At 39.7% G+C, this 16,716-nt stretch overlaps 1 protein-coding gene across 3 annotated transcripts in view; it reads right to left on the bottom strand.

Annotated features, from left to right (window-relative positions):
• Positions 1 to 16,716, bottom strand: part of PHF20 (PHD finger protein 20) — a 69,771-nt gene that overhangs the window by 44,631 nt on the left and 8,424 nt on the right. For 2 of the 3 annotated variants that reach the window (XM_082292613.1, XM_082292615.1), the window contains exons 4-9: positions 16,025 to 16,073; positions 14,264 to 14,392; positions 9,717 to 9,831; positions 3,648 to 3,819; positions 3,348 to 3,432; positions 2,578 to 2,657 (exon numbers count right to left, since the gene is read on the bottom strand). In XM_082292613.1, the coding sequence (XP_082148739.1) occupies positions 2,578 to 2,657; positions 3,348 to 3,432; positions 3,648 to 3,819; positions 9,717 to 9,799 (420 nt within the window). In that variant the 5' untranslated portion in view covers positions 9,800 to 9,831; positions 14,264 to 14,392; positions 16,025 to 16,073. The remainder of the gene's footprint in view (positions 1 to 2,577; positions 2,658 to 3,347; positions 3,433 to 3,647; positions 3,820 to 9,716; positions 9,832 to 14,263; positions 14,393 to 16,024; positions 16,074 to 16,716) is intronic. The other variant, XM_082292614.1, reaches the window with a different exon arrangement.

Genomic DNA, 16,716 nt, shown 5'->3' with positions numbered 1-16,716 from the left:
AACCATGCTCCTTTCCCAGACACAATTCTACAGGGCACAAGAAGCTTCAACTCTGACCCAGGATCAGGACAGGAAAGGCTAAATACCTCAACATCTTTTTGGGGAAAGAAAGTGGAACAGGTGATTTGAGCTACATGAAATTCTGAGAATCCACTTACAACTCACTATCTCCTTGTACTGCACTACATCTTGCCTATTCCCACCCCAGTGTTCCTGTCTATACGTGGCTACATGAACTGATACCTTTTAAGGTATTTTCAGACCGTAGCCTTCAGAAATAATACTGATGCACTAAAATGGTGAACATGCAATCTGCTCCACCCTCTATGATATTATTTCAACCATACTTCGTAGCCATGTTATTAAAAAAAAAGTCACTGTTTAAAAGTGTGAAATCAAATTGCATGCATATTTCATGAAAACAGCTAGGCAAATGGGAAGGAAGTCTTTCACATGTCTGAGCACCCCTTTTACCAGACATCCTATAAGTTTGTATTCTGCAAATACCTTATGGGAGAAGCTCCAGTGGCAACTTGAACATCAGAAAGAAAAAAAACCCCAAACAACTCAAAAAACAACCCTCAGGCAACTATGTTTCAACAGCTGTGATGCTCACAAAACCATGTGATTTGAATCAAGTATGTGCTACTGGAACACTCATAAGCCATCTTAGTCAAAATATTCTCAAGAAACTGAATCATGAATACAGTATGTCTGAATCACCTCTTGGTGTTCCTGAACTCTTAAAAGCTGTGTGCCCTTGCAAAGGCACATCCACACTGTTGCAGGTTATTAGCATTTTACCATCATTGTTCACCATAGCCAGTTACACCCTCTACACAGGGACAGAGTAACACTGCAATTAAAGAAATTATGACCTGCTTATTTTGCTCCCTTCAGGAGCTGTGTGGGTTTGGAGCCTTTTTTTTTCCCCCCACACAAGTAGTAAGACATGAGCCATGTGTGCCTTCATGACTCCAGTCTCTCCTCCTGAAGAACAGGAACAAGACACCTCCCCTCCACTTCCAACATGCTGCTACACTACTGCTGTGCCTGAATCCCCCACCATCTCTGAATCTTGGGCTCTCCAGTGGCTCAAGTATTTTTTTTTTTAAATTTTACTTACGGTTGTGTAAATAGAGCTCATTAGGAAATTCACACTTTATGCTTTTTTTATGCTAAAGGACAGAAAAAAGTGTTCTAGCATAACTTCGGAGATTCTCTTGGGCTAAGAAAAATCTTCTTGGACAAAGGATAAAAGGAGAAAACAAAACAAAAAAAACCCCACCAAAACTACCAAACCAAAAACCCCTTTTATCTCCTTTCAAAACCTTTCCAAAGCTATGCAGAAACAAGAAATTTCCTAAAAGGGAAACAAAATATTTTTATTTTCTTATGCAGAGTATTTCTTCAGATTGTTCAACTTCATTTATTTAATGCTAAATACCATAAAAATTTCTCATGGAAATGAAGAATCTGAAGTAGTCACAATAATACTTGTATTATTCAACCTTCCACCACACACAATGATAACCACTTAAAAGCTATTAAGGGCACTATATGGCAAATCTGAAATAGTGTTCCCTTCCAGCCTGGCCAATACAGAAATCTGGAGGACTGGTATACCTCTTCACAAAAGTGAGAAATTTAAATTGTACCACTGACATTCATTACTGGAATGTGTGTTTAAGACTTGTGCTGGGAGGGACAGATTCAATTTCTTTGCTCAAAGTTTCAGAAAACTAAAAGCAGAGGGCATGGCAAAAAACCCCATAGGTTACAATTACCACACAAGAATGTGTGGCAAAAGATAAAACTTAAAACCCTGCCTGTAACGAAAATTATTCTGAAGCAGGTACTTGAGAAGTTTTAACCAAGTTACTCAAGACCAGAACTTGGTCAGCCTTTCCTATGTGCCTGCACATGAAAATCGAAGTACAGAGCAGCACTTCTTCCTTCTCACCATCAGCAGGACAATTTTTTTTTTTTTTAATGCAGTGGTTCACTACTACTTTCTATCACGAGCTTGAACCCGCTGCACTGAACAGGTGAAGGGCTGGTAAAACAGCCAAACCACAGAAGGAAAACAAGGAAGAGCTAAAAAGTTGATCTTCTCAAACTTGTGAGAAGATGAATAGCCATGTTCCTTAAAAGTCTCATGAATATTAAGTAATTACTTTGGGAAAGAATAGTTTCTGTTCACTCCCTAGTTTTCACTCCTTTATTTTTAAGACATATATTTAAACTAATCTCAGGTAAAACAATCACAGCATGTTTCAAAACCTTACCACTAGCTTTAGTATGTACATTTTGAATTTTCCATCAATTTTTAGAAATCTGTTCTCCTTGTATACCTATGATTTCTTTAGTTCAAGAGGTGCATTTAGAGAACCTGAGAGCTTTGCAATCATACCACAAAGATTCACACAACCTTTTCATTTTAAGGGACTTCATTTCAGACATACTGAATTTTAGCAATAAAGGTTTTTCATTAATTTCATGTCTTATAATTCACCAAATCTAGCCACCTGAACTGTTCACTTCAGAATACACTAGCTGCACAAACACCATGCTTACCTGATCTTTGGAAAAAGCTTTGACATGAATGTTTTTGACTGTCTGAATTACACCATCATAAAATTTCACAGTGTATGTACCTAAAATATGAAAAAAAGAGTAAGAGTTCAAAGATCAGAAGTTATTTAACACAGCATCAGCTAACAGCTCCAATACCCCAGATGCAACATTAGCTCTAAATGAAAGCTGCCTTATCTGTGTTGTTACAACCCTCCACAGAGTTCCTATCACAGGCCTGGGAGACACAGAAAAAGATACCCAAAATAGTTCTGGTCAGAATAAAGGTGCATGTCTAAACTTAGAGCTGCTCCTCAAATGCACCTTACTCACAAAACCCCAAAATATTTTTGATTAAATATTCCAACATACAATTACACAGCCTTATTCTCCTTGATCTTACAACACAGGCAATCTAAAGCAAGCCCAGCACTAGAACAAATCCTTCACACTTCCCTGATTTTTAAGGGGGTTTTGCAGCTCTGACAATAGGTTTTATTGCAGTCAAATGCAATAACAACAAATTTAAGAAACAACTTTTCCCACATATATACTTAAAGCAATTACTGACTGGATATCCCAGCAGGAAGACTTTATCTCATAAACAGGATAAGAGGTTAAAAAAGTTGATGACAGACTAAAACATGTAATTGAAAATGCAATTTTTCACAGCTGATTTCCATCTCCTATAGTATCTCTCCACCTAAGCAACCAGGTTCCAGCACAATTAAAAAAGCATGACTACCAAGCATGACAAAACCAGGAGTCCTTACCATCTTTGTTAACAGAAGTAACTTTGGCTGGATAGAAGCGACAGTCAGACCAGCATGCCAATACCTGATCATTGATATGAAATCCCTACAAAACAGTAGTTAAAAGTGTCTTCATCTGAGAATTACTGAAACATACAACTTTATCAAAACATTTCAATTACTAGCTTTCCAATGTTTAAAAGAAATCATAAAATTTACACAGCAGGTAACACAGCAACAGTGAAACATTGCAAAGGTCATCATTCATACAACTGCACATTAAACTGTTACACACATATATGTCCTCTAATTTCTACTTACTGCACAGCCTTCTTCCTCATGTAATCCTTCTTTTCTTAACTGTATTTTCTCTAAGGGACGCAAATAAGGACTGTCCCAACAAAACCATTCATCGTATCTATGGTTCCAGCGTTTGAAATGGATAAGTACTTTCCCCTCCTCATAATCAATTTCTTCAATGTGTGCTGGATACCTGGTCAAAGGTAGATTAAAATATTTTAATTAAGAATAAGGTAAACTGTCTCAGACACTTGATACAAATAAACCTTGGTTTAGCTCCTCCAATCTTATTAATTTGACGTACCACTTGTATAAGCAATAAAGATACTACTACACAATGACGGAGCAAAGAACGTAAGAAATCCCAAAACTGAACAGCAAATGCAAACATTGGCTGCAGCAAAAGGAGACAACTAAGGAGTTCTTAGTCCGGGGTGGAAAAAGAAATTTAACTACAGATCCAGAAGTCAGAAGGACCTTCCCTACATCTAGAAACGTCACATTTTACAAAATCAATAGCTTCAATTCACTCTTACCAAGAGTAACATCTGGGGGTCAATACACTCACTTCTCTGAGATATCCACCACCAGGCATCATGAATCATCTACCCAATGTAACACCAAAAACCCAGAAGGCACATTAAATGTAATTTAAGTTTTAGATTCTCAAAGCAAAATTTCATCTGCAAAATCCTGGGATTTTTAAATAAAAATTTCTTATATTAGAAGATTCTTATATTAGTATATTAGAAGTAGAGGAGTCTCAGATGAGATTCAAATGTTTCTGATCAGGAAGACCTTGTAGACTATTTCTTTAAATTGCATTGGTAATTTATAACTCAGAAACACAGCTATTTTACTACCCCAACTGAAGATAACATTCCAAGTACAATGCTTTCTCCTCCACAACAGTAACATCAGGAGAAAATTTCCACTTGTCAGTGTTTTCAAACACTGTGAATTCTCAGTGAATTCTTGAACGAAGGCCTGAAGACAAAACTCAAATCCACAAGTATTCTTTATCCGGTAAACCACACTTGAAAGACAGAGAAAGTGGTAGAAAGAAGTGGCATCTCAAAAGGATCAAACCTGATGCTAACAACAGAGCCCAGACACGTAAGAATTAAGACTCAAATGCAAGCCAGGCTACCATTCTACAATCCTACACAAAGGGAAAGCAAACCTACCTACAACTGAAATCCTCCAGATGTAAGACATGTCCAGTCATGACTTCACAAAGAGCTTCAAACAGGCCTTGCTGGAGACTTACACTGCAACCACAGACTAAGGGCCTACTTAACACTCACTGTCACACATCTCAAGCTATGCCATTAGTTCATCCCAATGTATTACGAAAATGCATGCAGCAAAGGCTGTGGAGGAGAGGAACTCAAATGGAAGATACTTATGGCAGGGACATCTCTAACTGGTTACCAGCTCCTTGGAAAAAAAAAAGAACCTTCCTTCCTGTGACAGTCAAGATACTTTATATTTAGGTAACTCAAGTACTGTCCTCCACAAGTTCATGAGGGGGCAATAGTCACAGTCACAACCTAGTTCTACTAAACACAGATTATTTTTTGATATCACTAAGTACAGGTAATGACAAAAATCAGCATCCCATTCCCTACAGTCTGAGTGCAGCAGAAACAGGTAAGAAATCCTAGATCCTCTCAACAAGAGAGCAGCCAGAAGGGTGCTCTTGCCATTGGGACTGCAGTACGCCTAGGACTTGTCTAGATTTTCAAAGATGAAGAGGGAAGCTGATAAAAAGGACAGAGTGCTGACTCAGTATCAAGCTAATAATCCTGTCCAAGCAGATAACCACCTCTGGGAAACACAGTCTACTTTTCTACCACTGAGATGAGACAAGCCCAAGTTACAAGAGTCAAGTAACTCAATGATGCAAGACTTCTCCCTGCTTCATATCCAGCAAAAGGAGGAACTTTCTCCACCGGAACTGTCATCCCAGAATCACACATCAGTGCCATCTGCACCTATCCCACTTCACTGACATGAGTCAAGATCATCAAGAAAAACATATCTGACAATGAGACCAAATTTCAGTCTACCTGACTAAGTGTGGTTGAGCTAGAGCTCCCTGCCAGTTCTTGGAGAATGTGCTGAAAAGCCTCAGCATCTTCTCTTTTTGAAGCAATGAACATCAGTAAACATACACTCAGTGCTCTTGACTGGAGCACTATAAACCTATGAGCAGTTGTGCTAGATCTACCCATGATCTCTGACAACCCCTTCTCCTCAACACCACCTTCCTTTCAGAGGAGAGCACTGGCAGCTCCAAAACAAAGCAGAAAGGTTCAAAGGTTCTCAACAGCCCTGAGCAGCACACACTGACAGATCAAGCTTCCTTCCTCTCACATCTGTAGCCTTTTGTAGAACTGGGCAAGCACACCACATCAGGAGGCACAAGTGCTCACAGATCTACACAGAAGAGTAATAGAGTATTATCCATACACATCCTCCAAAAAGCCTGTGAACATACCAAGGGGTAAAGGTAACTGAAAGAAATTCAGACTTGTTTATCAAAAAAGCATACTATGAGAGAATACACAAAGTGAAAGGCCAATAGCTGAAGCCTGGCTAAGGCCCCAGAGTACAACTAAGATATGTCCAGGGTGGCCCAACACATCCTCCCCCAAACCACAAACGAAGTATTCAGCTGACTCAATGGGTATTCAAGGCAGCTAACTGATCCTGAGTAAGAAAACACCAAATGGTACCGATTTAAATATTTATCTAAAACACTTCTAAATCAGAGACAACTTCTTGCAACAGACAGGGAGTGCAAAACAAGTAGTTTTCCAGTTTAATTTGAAAGGAATGATGAGCTCATACCTTTCAAGGACTTATGACCTGGCTACACTGTAAGGGAAAACCTTTAAGATGCCCAAACTGCTGGCATTAGTTTTCTAAGAACCTAAGTGACAATGAAAACTCCAAGAGTGTAATTCTGAATAGACTATGGTTAGCAATGACTGGCAACTTCAGACTACAGCGGTCAAAGCACAGCAAACAGCATGAAAATGGGTTTATGGTAGACAAATGTAGAACTATCCTCTTCTGGGAAAAGGTAAATATGTGGGAATTCTCTGGACTAGTCTGTCTCCCTTCTCCTTTCCTACATACCAAAACAGAATTGCTATAAACCCCCACTCCCTTGGAACTGGGAAGGGACAAGCTTAGCGCAGTCAAAGCAATGCAGAGAGGAAAGGAAGCATCCAGGAGAACTAGCACCATGAAGGACAACAGCTGTAGTGGTTCATCTTTTCAGTACTTAGACCAATTCCTGACAGCATGAACAACTGAACTCCCGGGACTGACAATCTGAATTGTAACATGGTAGTATCATACTCTCAGTACTACTCAAGAGCTCTAACCAGAATTGGAAGTCCCTTCACATCCATTTTACTCAGACAACAGACAGAAAAACTTGGAGGTGTCATTACAACAAGGTAACAAAAGGTAACATCATTTGCCTATTGCAGGCATCCAGTGCAGTCATCCTCTTCTCAGTAAAAGAGGATGCAGCTAGCCAACACTCAATCAGTTTTAATGATCCAATGCAAAAGGTTTCAGGAAATCAGTTCAGCTGGGACAGTGTGCCCAAGTCCATGGCTACAGCAACCTGTCTGGGATCCCTCCATTCAGGGCTGCCCTACTGTAGCAGTCCCTGTCCTTCCCCCTCTGAACTCCAGCACTAAGAGACCTTTCAGCATGCAGAGATGTTCTCTCCCTACAGTGACCCGAGGTCAACAGACACAAATCTTTCATGACAGTTTTGATGCAACAACCCAAGCCCTAAGAACATAAGCCAAGCACTAAAAGTACTCACTGTACTCCCTGGAGTTCAAATATAGCATATGACAGACAACTGCACCAGGAAGTGCAGTGCACTTCTGATACGCTATGATTCCAAATACAACAAAGCAACCTCTGGTACGAGCTCTAAAGATGCAAAATTCACTTTGCACGTTGGCAAGGAGCAGGCTCCACATTGACTACATACAAAGTTTTTTCTTCACTACGGTGACAACACATCCAAACACCCCGGGGAAGTTCTTAACCAGCAATTTGGGGCACAAGCCATTGCCATGAAAGAGAGGTATATGGCACCTTGACATGAAATTTTTCCAAAGTATCACTGCCAATGGAGTGGCAATAGCGGCCTATGAATTGACTGATGTATTTGGTACGGAGAACAGAAATCAAAGCCAGCACTTTAACCAAACAGGAGACTTGTGACTGTTTTACTGACAACACGGCAACGAAAGTACACACAAGAAAAGCTTGGACCTCCAAAGGTCTAGCACTGGTAAAAGCAAGTGTCAGCAAACAGAAAATCCTGTGCCCCCACAGGAGCGCACTGTAACCGCACCATGGAGCAGTCCTGGTCGCACGGGGGCAGATGAAAGCAGCAGAGAAAAAAAAACACAGTCTGCTGTCCTCTACAAATCCACTGCCAATGAGTTTTGTCAGCACTGATAGTCCCCAGCTCTTAAAAATTTTCATTCAGAAACCGTGAAAATGGAAATGCACACAATCCAGGGTTCAAAGCTTAGCAAGTAAACAAAAGATTTCAGAACTGGAAAGTTCATAACCTAGCTGTGAGATCGGAGTTGCAATGCACTGTGTGTAGGAGTCATTTAAGATAAAGTGTTTCCAAAAATCAAAGAACGTGGAACAAATAGCATATCCAAAATTCAAATTTAAGCCAGGGGATATGCAGAAAGTAGAGCAGGTTGTTGAAGTCCTCCCCCACGTAATTTTCCCATGCAAGAGCTATGTACTCAGACACTGTTGTTGAGCAAACATGCCAGAAGGATAACCGTCATGGACACAAGTTATTAGCCTTACTCAAACAGCAGCTACACCAAACTGCATCTTTAAAAAGCCTACACTACAGACAGGCTAAGAGATCTTATTTTTGTAAGCCTGACTAATTTTTTGCTGTACTAACAAAACTCAAGAATACCAAAGATGCAGGCAGGTGCTTACCTACACAACTCTTGGTTACACAGGTAAGCCAAATTAAAGTGTAAACAGGATTTCATGTTCATACTTTACCTTCTTTATGGAAAGAGCTATGTTTTCTCGTTTTCACAATTCCAATGCCCTTGTACCTGGAGAGTACATGCCCTGCATGCAACCGAGATGTTTTGGAATAAATCCCCTGTGTCTAAGACAGTGCTCCATCCTTCTGAGATGTCCATATGGTTTTCAGTACTGACTTTGCACACTTCACCTGTTGGCTGGTTCCAGAGCTTTAAGTACAATCATATCTAACCCACACAAACTTCTTAATAAAAATCAACTATAGCTGATTTCTGGAAAGAGACGTTATCTACAGGAGCTAACAAAACCAAATTAATTCCTGTATTGAAGAAGTCTTTGGCAATTTTCATTTTATCTCTCATTCACTGGTAATTATTAAATGCTAAGTTTTGAGCTGACTATCTGAAACGAACAGAGTTAGAAAGTTCGAAGTTAGCCCAAGTAATTTTTAGGCTCTTTTCCCTCCTCCTACTGCAGTGGTTAGTGAAGGAAAGTATTCTTCCTCACCCCTGAGGGCTCCAAGACAGGCACCAGACCAGACTTGTTAGCATGGAATGTTTCCCCACACAGTTCTTTAATTCTAAAGCTGACCACCTCATATGAACACAGGCCTAACAGATTCCATCAGATTTTAAAGCCTATGAATTCACAACAGCACTGGGAAAGGAAGCAGCAAGGATATTCTGTACTGCAAAGAATTTATTCTTCCGTAATATCTGCTCTGCAGTATTAAGTATAGCACAGAACTTAAAGGGTGAATTCAGGAGAATGAGAGCCTGAAGTCAAACTAGATTTAGGAGCAGTCCTATTCCCAGGCACAACACCAGTACACTTCTCACGGGCCAGCACAACATATCAGCATCTATCGCCCATTTCCATCACTGGTATATAAACTTTTATAAATTAATTACTTTCCTACAAACCAACGACTACGACTCTAAATATTGTACCAATACAAAATGTTTAAGATATTAAAGACTTAAAATTAATATAATATGAATGGTTTTAAAAATATACCAGTTTTTTAATCTGTCACGGGCTTCCAACTGGGCTCCCACCTCAAAGTTGATCCCTCTTCTATTCGGAGGATGTTTTGTCATTTTGTAATATCAACACTGCTGATTTTATTCCCCTGAAAAATGCAATTAAATATCAATCACTAATCAAGATATACACAACATAAGCTTATGCACTATATACCCAGAAGCCAGATGTTAAGGGACTGCTGTAATTTTGGTTTGCAGAAAGGGGGCAATTATCTTTTAAACAAGGGTTCTCAAGTGACAGTGTACAGAATCATTCCAAATGCGTGTTCAAAATGGCAGCTACTGGACCATGAAAGAGTGAAGCTCAGTCTCTGTCCATTGGTCCAAGTTCCAGGTCAATTAAGAACCATGCAACCCAATGTTTATTCACAACTGAGACAGAAGTTTCATAATATTTTCTCCCCCCTCCCGGTTTTGATGAAAACAAGGAATCCAGTAAACAGGAAGTGAGCAAAACAAACACAATAACAATCTTTCAACAGCTACCACATTCGTGAAACACTCTAGAACACTGTCACCTCATCATTACAAGCGCAATAAAGTTCAAAGACATTAGAAAGATGTAGTTGTTTTAAACCAATTTTAGAAGACTCTCTATACTGTTTGCATATTTGCATTGCTTTTGTCCAACTTCTCCACCATTTTAACCAGAAAATAAAAATAGTCTTCATTAAGATTTGTTTTCAATATATAATATAAAAGTTTAAGAAATCTTGCTGAAGTAGTTTCTCTCAAAGTACCCATAGTGAAAAAGCCTGGTCAAAAACTATTTTTCCTGATTTTTTTGCCAGTTGTTTCCCACAACTTGTAAGATACAAATTATGATCCATTCCTGTAGTGTTCAAGCTCACAAGATCCAAAAACACAAGTAAGTTTTATTCAGTATCATTGTCCTTATAGTAAGGCTGTATCTTGAAGATTCAATTACAGATGGACAAAATTGATTCGAGTTAAAATAAAAATCCTTCTACAAGAACAAGGACACATGCACAGAAGTAAGCACCAGCCTTTTGGTTCACATAAGGCATAAACAGCAACGGTATCAACTGAGCTGCATCTACAAAAGGATTAACGTTGTGAAGAACTACTCTAAATTCAAGTGTAGTTCCGAAATCAAAGATCTTTAGGCAAGTCATAAAGCTTCTACGACAAGGAAAAGCTATTCCTTCACCACACTTCTTAAGCCAGGCCATTTGCCAAGGGCTGGGCACAGAGGCAGCCCAACCACCTCCATTCAACCACCACACTGCAAAGAAACTTCCCTACCAAAAGCTCACCTGCTGCCTTCCTCTATAGCAGTGCTTTTAGACTGATCCTCACCTCTGTTAAAGCAGCCTGCAAGGGTTATGGGGGAAAAAATACTGTTGCCTGTAAATTTGATTCACACCAAAAGATAAAGTATTCTAGCCACCCAGGAACTGAAAAAAATTAATTTCCTAGAGTAGTATCTAATAACAGACTGAGTTCACACAGCATGGATCTGAATTAGCCCACTCTTCTAATGGTTGGGGCAGGACTCCATAACTTTTAATTTGGAAAGGAAATTAAGAAAAACTTAAGATGGTTGGGATTTTACAGTTTATGTTGCATCACATCGTAGAAATTTTTTTAAAAAGGCAGCAAGTACAAAGCTACATTTTAAGAGGTTTATCCACCCACACCTCAAATATCCACTATTTTCTTTGCAGATTTACATCACTAAAATACTTTCTCATACTAGCAATGGAATTTCATGCCTCCAAATGTGGAGCAGACACACATTTTGCTTTATCACTTGTAGAAGAAACATCTGTAAGGTGATTCTTTCCCTAGTACGCTTATTTTTCCTTTTCACTAAGGAGGGACATGCAAAGCCAACAACACTCCCCCAGAGTGTCAGTACATTACTGCAGCTTCCCGAAGTGGTTCTCCTCAGAAAGAGCTGCCATCTGGATACAAGGGATTCATCTCAGCTCACCTACATGGGGCTGGAGAGGAACATCTACATCTCCCAACTTCAGTAACAGGACCGCACGCAATAGGGCTTCTATAAACACGTCAGTTTTGGTGAGGAAGGTCTTACTATAGTTTCAGTCAAACATTTTAGGGAATATGAGTATCACAACTAAAAGGAAATCTGAAGAAAACAGCCAAAGCCATTTAATCAGTTACAGAGGCAGCAGATTCCATGAAAATCTGAACACAGCTAGTCAGCTAACACCAACATTAGTCAAAGCACACACATACTACACTTCACTAGCTTGGCCAAGCTTGTCAGAAGGCAGCAGGTCACAAAGTTGAAAGAGAGGAAGAAATGTTATGAGCAAAAATTCGTATCATTGGCCCCTCCTCTCAAATCTTCCTTTCTCTCCCCTCCCAAGTTACCAACCTTGGGCTGCTTTGGGTTCTCTCTCACAGCCTGCCCCTGGCTTGCACTATGACCCAGCAGTCCTGTTTCCTCAGACTGTGAAAGCAGGCTGGCTTTTCCATTTGCAGCCAATTTCAGGAACAGCTACCTCAAGCAGATGCATACTGGGCAGAACATTACATGAGATAAATTACTCAGTAGAGGGTCTCAACCATTTTACCCTGAAACACCCAGCCTTAGAGCAAGACTGAAACTGTGAGACACAGCCTTTACTGAGAACCATGACATAGCTCTGCACAAACTAGGCCAAGAGGCAGTGCCAAAATACGCTTCACCGGCATGACCGTGTCCATACAGAGAACTTCATTTCTCAGAAAGCAAGCACTGAACACAGGGGCTTGCCTACTGCAAGATTTTATGTTTCAGCCTCTGTCCTCTCCTGCAAAGATTGCTTAAAAACCTTGAACTACATTAAAACAGCTTGTTAACAGAACGACCCTAGATTGATCAGTCAGTCAGTCATAGCTACAACCTGGAAATAAGAACACCTTGCCAGAACACCTCTTCTAAAATTTTCTTCAGCAGAAAATCAATTTGTACTAACTCTGTTCTGAAATCGAGACACAGACAGGATTTCCACTCTGGTAACTCTGAGAATACATTTATCCCATGTATTCAAGACCATGATTAAAACAAGGAGACTAGGCCTACCCCAAGAGCTGTATGGCTTTTCTCCAAAACCTCTTACTTCTCTATGAAGATCAGATCTGTTTCAAGAACAAATACTTCAGGATTTAGACAAGTCACTGCTTCCAAAAGAAAATGTTTCTAAATCTATATTATTGAAAGAAAACGTGTTATTTAAAAGGGAGAGTCTTTTCCATCAGTCATCATAAGGTAATTTAACTTTTAAAGACTATTCAACTATTCAGACACAGATATCAGTGAGGAAAGTACACTTATCTCAGGGTAATGCAGAGGAAAATACATTAATACTGATCCCTTCAGGGATCATGATTTTTGACTTCTAAAACAAGCTTTCTGCTCTGCTAACAGTGCAGATCCTGTACACCTTCACCCGTAGCTGTTCTTACTCTCTCCAGTTTAGGCTCTGTTAGTGCTGAGCCCCAAACCTGGCATAACACCAAGTTCCAACAGAAGTGGGCTCCTCTTGAAACTGAAAATCTGTTTCACATTATCAGACAGAGGAAACCCAGTCATGGCAAACTTTCACTAATAACAGCCTCTACCATTTCCTCTGTGGAAACTGCAAAATCACTGCAGCCTTTTCCAAACCACACCCACCCTGACAAAAACTATTTTCCAAACCCTGACAGAGTGATTAAAACCATTCCTCTACAAAGCGTCACACCAAAACCCCTTCCTTGAAATCAGCCCCACTTTCAAACTTCATACTGTCTCAGTGCTGCTTCATAAGCAAATCAGAAGAAATGCAATTCACTGCCACAATTCAACCTATTTCCTTCATTCTTTTGTGCATCCATGCCAAACCCAGGTACTTCCCTCCCTCTGCCACAAGGATACAATAAAGAAAAAAAAGAGGAACGCCATGGAAAAAAACCCCATAGTTCTCTGAACCGGTAAAGGAGCAGAGTCAACTTTGTCAGTTTGCATAAACGTAATACTACTTTGCACTTAAAATTTGTGTTTTATTCTGGATGGGAAGCTTGCTGTCCCAATTCCTCAGAGGCACTCAGTACCTTTGTGGTGATTCAGGAGGACTACAGGGTAGGACAGGTAATAAAAAGCACTGGGAAAACAAGGAAGTAAAAGCAACTAGCCAGAGATTGTCTTGTGTTCCCTGGAGACGCACCACAGATGTTACTGACCTGGGGTACTGCAGGCAGCACTGCCACTCCTACACAAGCAACATAAGCTTGTTTTGTTTCCTTCTAGGACAAAGCACATTTACAGTTGATTCCACAAAGCCTAAAGCTAAGACTGACTCTGCCATCCTCTCCAGCACCACTGTTCCAAATCTGCTGGCACATCTACATATAAAACTGCCAAGGACTAAGTCCATTCACATTTGCACATCAGTTTGGTTTTGTTTACTCTGCAACAGTTAGTTTTGACCTTTTACTTTTATCATCTGCACCCATGTCACCAGCCTCACATCTCCGTCAGTGGTAAAACAATGAAAGCCTCACCCAGTTCACCCCCTACAATTTGCACGCCCCCATCGGGAATGGTCAGTCCAGAGAAGTCCATGGTCCCCACCGCAATCGGAACACCTTGCAAGTGGATGACCACAGCCATGCTGTGCTGAAACCACACACCTGCAGATGAGAAAAGGTATGATATCAGACTGCAAAGCAGTATTTACAGACACCATTTATACTATACAATCCTAATGGCATCTTATGAAGACTAAGTGGAAGTCTCACAAGCACCACTTAAAAATTGTATTGGCACTGACATGGGAAGCTGATTAAAACTGACTTTTATTGCCTGCAGACAAAAGACCCTCTGCCTAGCAAGTTTTGACCACAGCAGCAGTGCTACCATGAAGTATGCCTTACTGTGTTTTACCCTACACACAAAAACAGATATAAAACCCCTATACCTACTAAGCATGTTAACCCAAGAACAGCTCCTGTTCATCCAAGGATTTCTGCTCCTGCCTCATGTTGTTTTTGTGTACCGTTTCACAGGTAAATGACTGGTTTTGGATATGGCTGTAAGTTTCAGATGATGTCCTTCACACCAGTATTTCAAACCACAATGCTATGATCTTCATGCAAGTTTTTGGGTTTGAAATCTTTTTTTTAATAATAGGAGCAGGAACATGAAAGATTTAAACTGGACAGAAAGACCCTCTGACACTGCAATAAATTTCAAGGAATACCACATCACCCCCCTTCTTCTCTCCGAAAGACACATATCAAACAAGACACTGGACTATACACGCAGTTCTTACTTGCATGATGTAGCATCCTCAACTAGATATTCACCAGCACCTACTTGCTCTAAAAGGTTCCCAGATTCAACTAACAACTACACAGTCGAACTCTGAGCCACACAACACAGAAACTGGATCCTGAATTGATACTTAACATCTCTGTAACAACAGCATCGAACAGCTAATTCCTCACCACTGACATTCCCTAAAACTGTAAGACTGAGTACTTGATTTCAGTCTCCTACTTTTCCTCTAGTTTATACAAGTAGATTAAGAGAACTGACACCAGTAAACATCTACATTTGCTCTTCTACTCAGGCAGAACCAAGACTTTCCCAAAATACTCAGTGACAGAACTGAAAATGTGTTACATGAGTGAGCCTCCTCTGAACAAGATCCTCACTCTCTCCCTGAGATTACGGGGCCTGGAGAACGTCATTTTCAACCTCTCAGCAACATCTCATGTAACTGTGCTGTCAGTTTAAACTGGTGCTAAGACTGGGATAGACCAACATGGAAGCAGAAACTATAAATATAAGCAATTCGAATGAACAAAAAAATATTTTTCTATAATGAAATCTCTTTGAATTACCAAGTGCAATTAAAGAAATAAATACTTATTACTGAAAATAATTCTTTTCAGTCATTTGATCATGTCCCATTTAGCTGTTCTGGTTTCCCCTCTCTTTTCCTGTAACACACTAAAGATAAAAAATAAGCACCTAAACACTGATAAAGAAAATGAATTTGGAAAAAGGTTTAAGTCACATAAAATAAATCAGGTTTTTCCTAAAAAAAGCAACATTAACGAAAACCTACTTTAATGAGACTGCGTATTTTCAGTTGAAGGAAAAATGGCAGTCTTCAAGAATGTAAGAATTTAATGCAGATAAGTCTTGCAAAGGTGCTGTGGATAGTATTTAAGAAAAACCTGAATTTTAAAGCAAAATTTCAAAAGCTTAAAGAAAAGCTACAATTAACAAAAACAAGGACCCATGCTTATACTCACCAAGGAAGTTGTTTATGTTGCTGTAAACATTCCAAACAGTGTTGTGTATCTACAGGAAAGGAAAAATAAAAATCATGTGAATTCTGAGACTAAAACTACTTCAGAGCTCAAAAAAAATATCCTCTCTACAGTCAACAGTATCCCAATGATAGAGTAACACCTCTAGAACAAAAATTTCATCTGAAAATATTTCAGTACAGGTCAGCAGGCTGCTGTGATCCAAATTACAGACACTTAAGAGACCCTTACAATACACACATACTCCCTCTGCATATCCACATCAGATTTCTCCATCATGTATTTATCTGTTGTCAATTAAAAGTCACTAGTAACTTTATCATTACTCCTACTTTGGTGCAACAGGTACTGCAGTATTAAATAACTATGCATTAACTAAGCAGTCCTCTCCTGTCAATGAAGACATCCTCAACTGGATAATCAACATTCACCACAAGGCAGAAGGAGCTGTGTTCTGCTCATACAAAAATGATCTAAAAGAGTTTCTCCAAAATGGTTTCTTCATCCACACATCCAATTCCTGTCAATACACGCAGGCTTCCTCACACTGCAGGAGTGGCAAAGATAGCCATCTGAATTGTTTTCAGAAGCCCAATTTAGGCTGCAGATTGAGAACTCCAATGACATTTTCATTGTTTCTACCTGAACTGCATAGAACCTGTTGTGGTTTAGGA

Source organism: Coloeus monedula (assembly GCF_965178545.1).
Source record: "Coloeus monedula genome assembly, chromosome: 17".
In the NCBI taxonomy this organism is placed as follows: domain Eukaryota; kingdom Metazoa; phylum Chordata; class Aves; order Passeriformes; family Corvidae; genus Coloeus; species Coloeus monedula.
The sequence above is the reverse complement of the archived record's forward strand: the minus strand, read 5'-3'. Positions and strand labels throughout refer to the sequence as shown.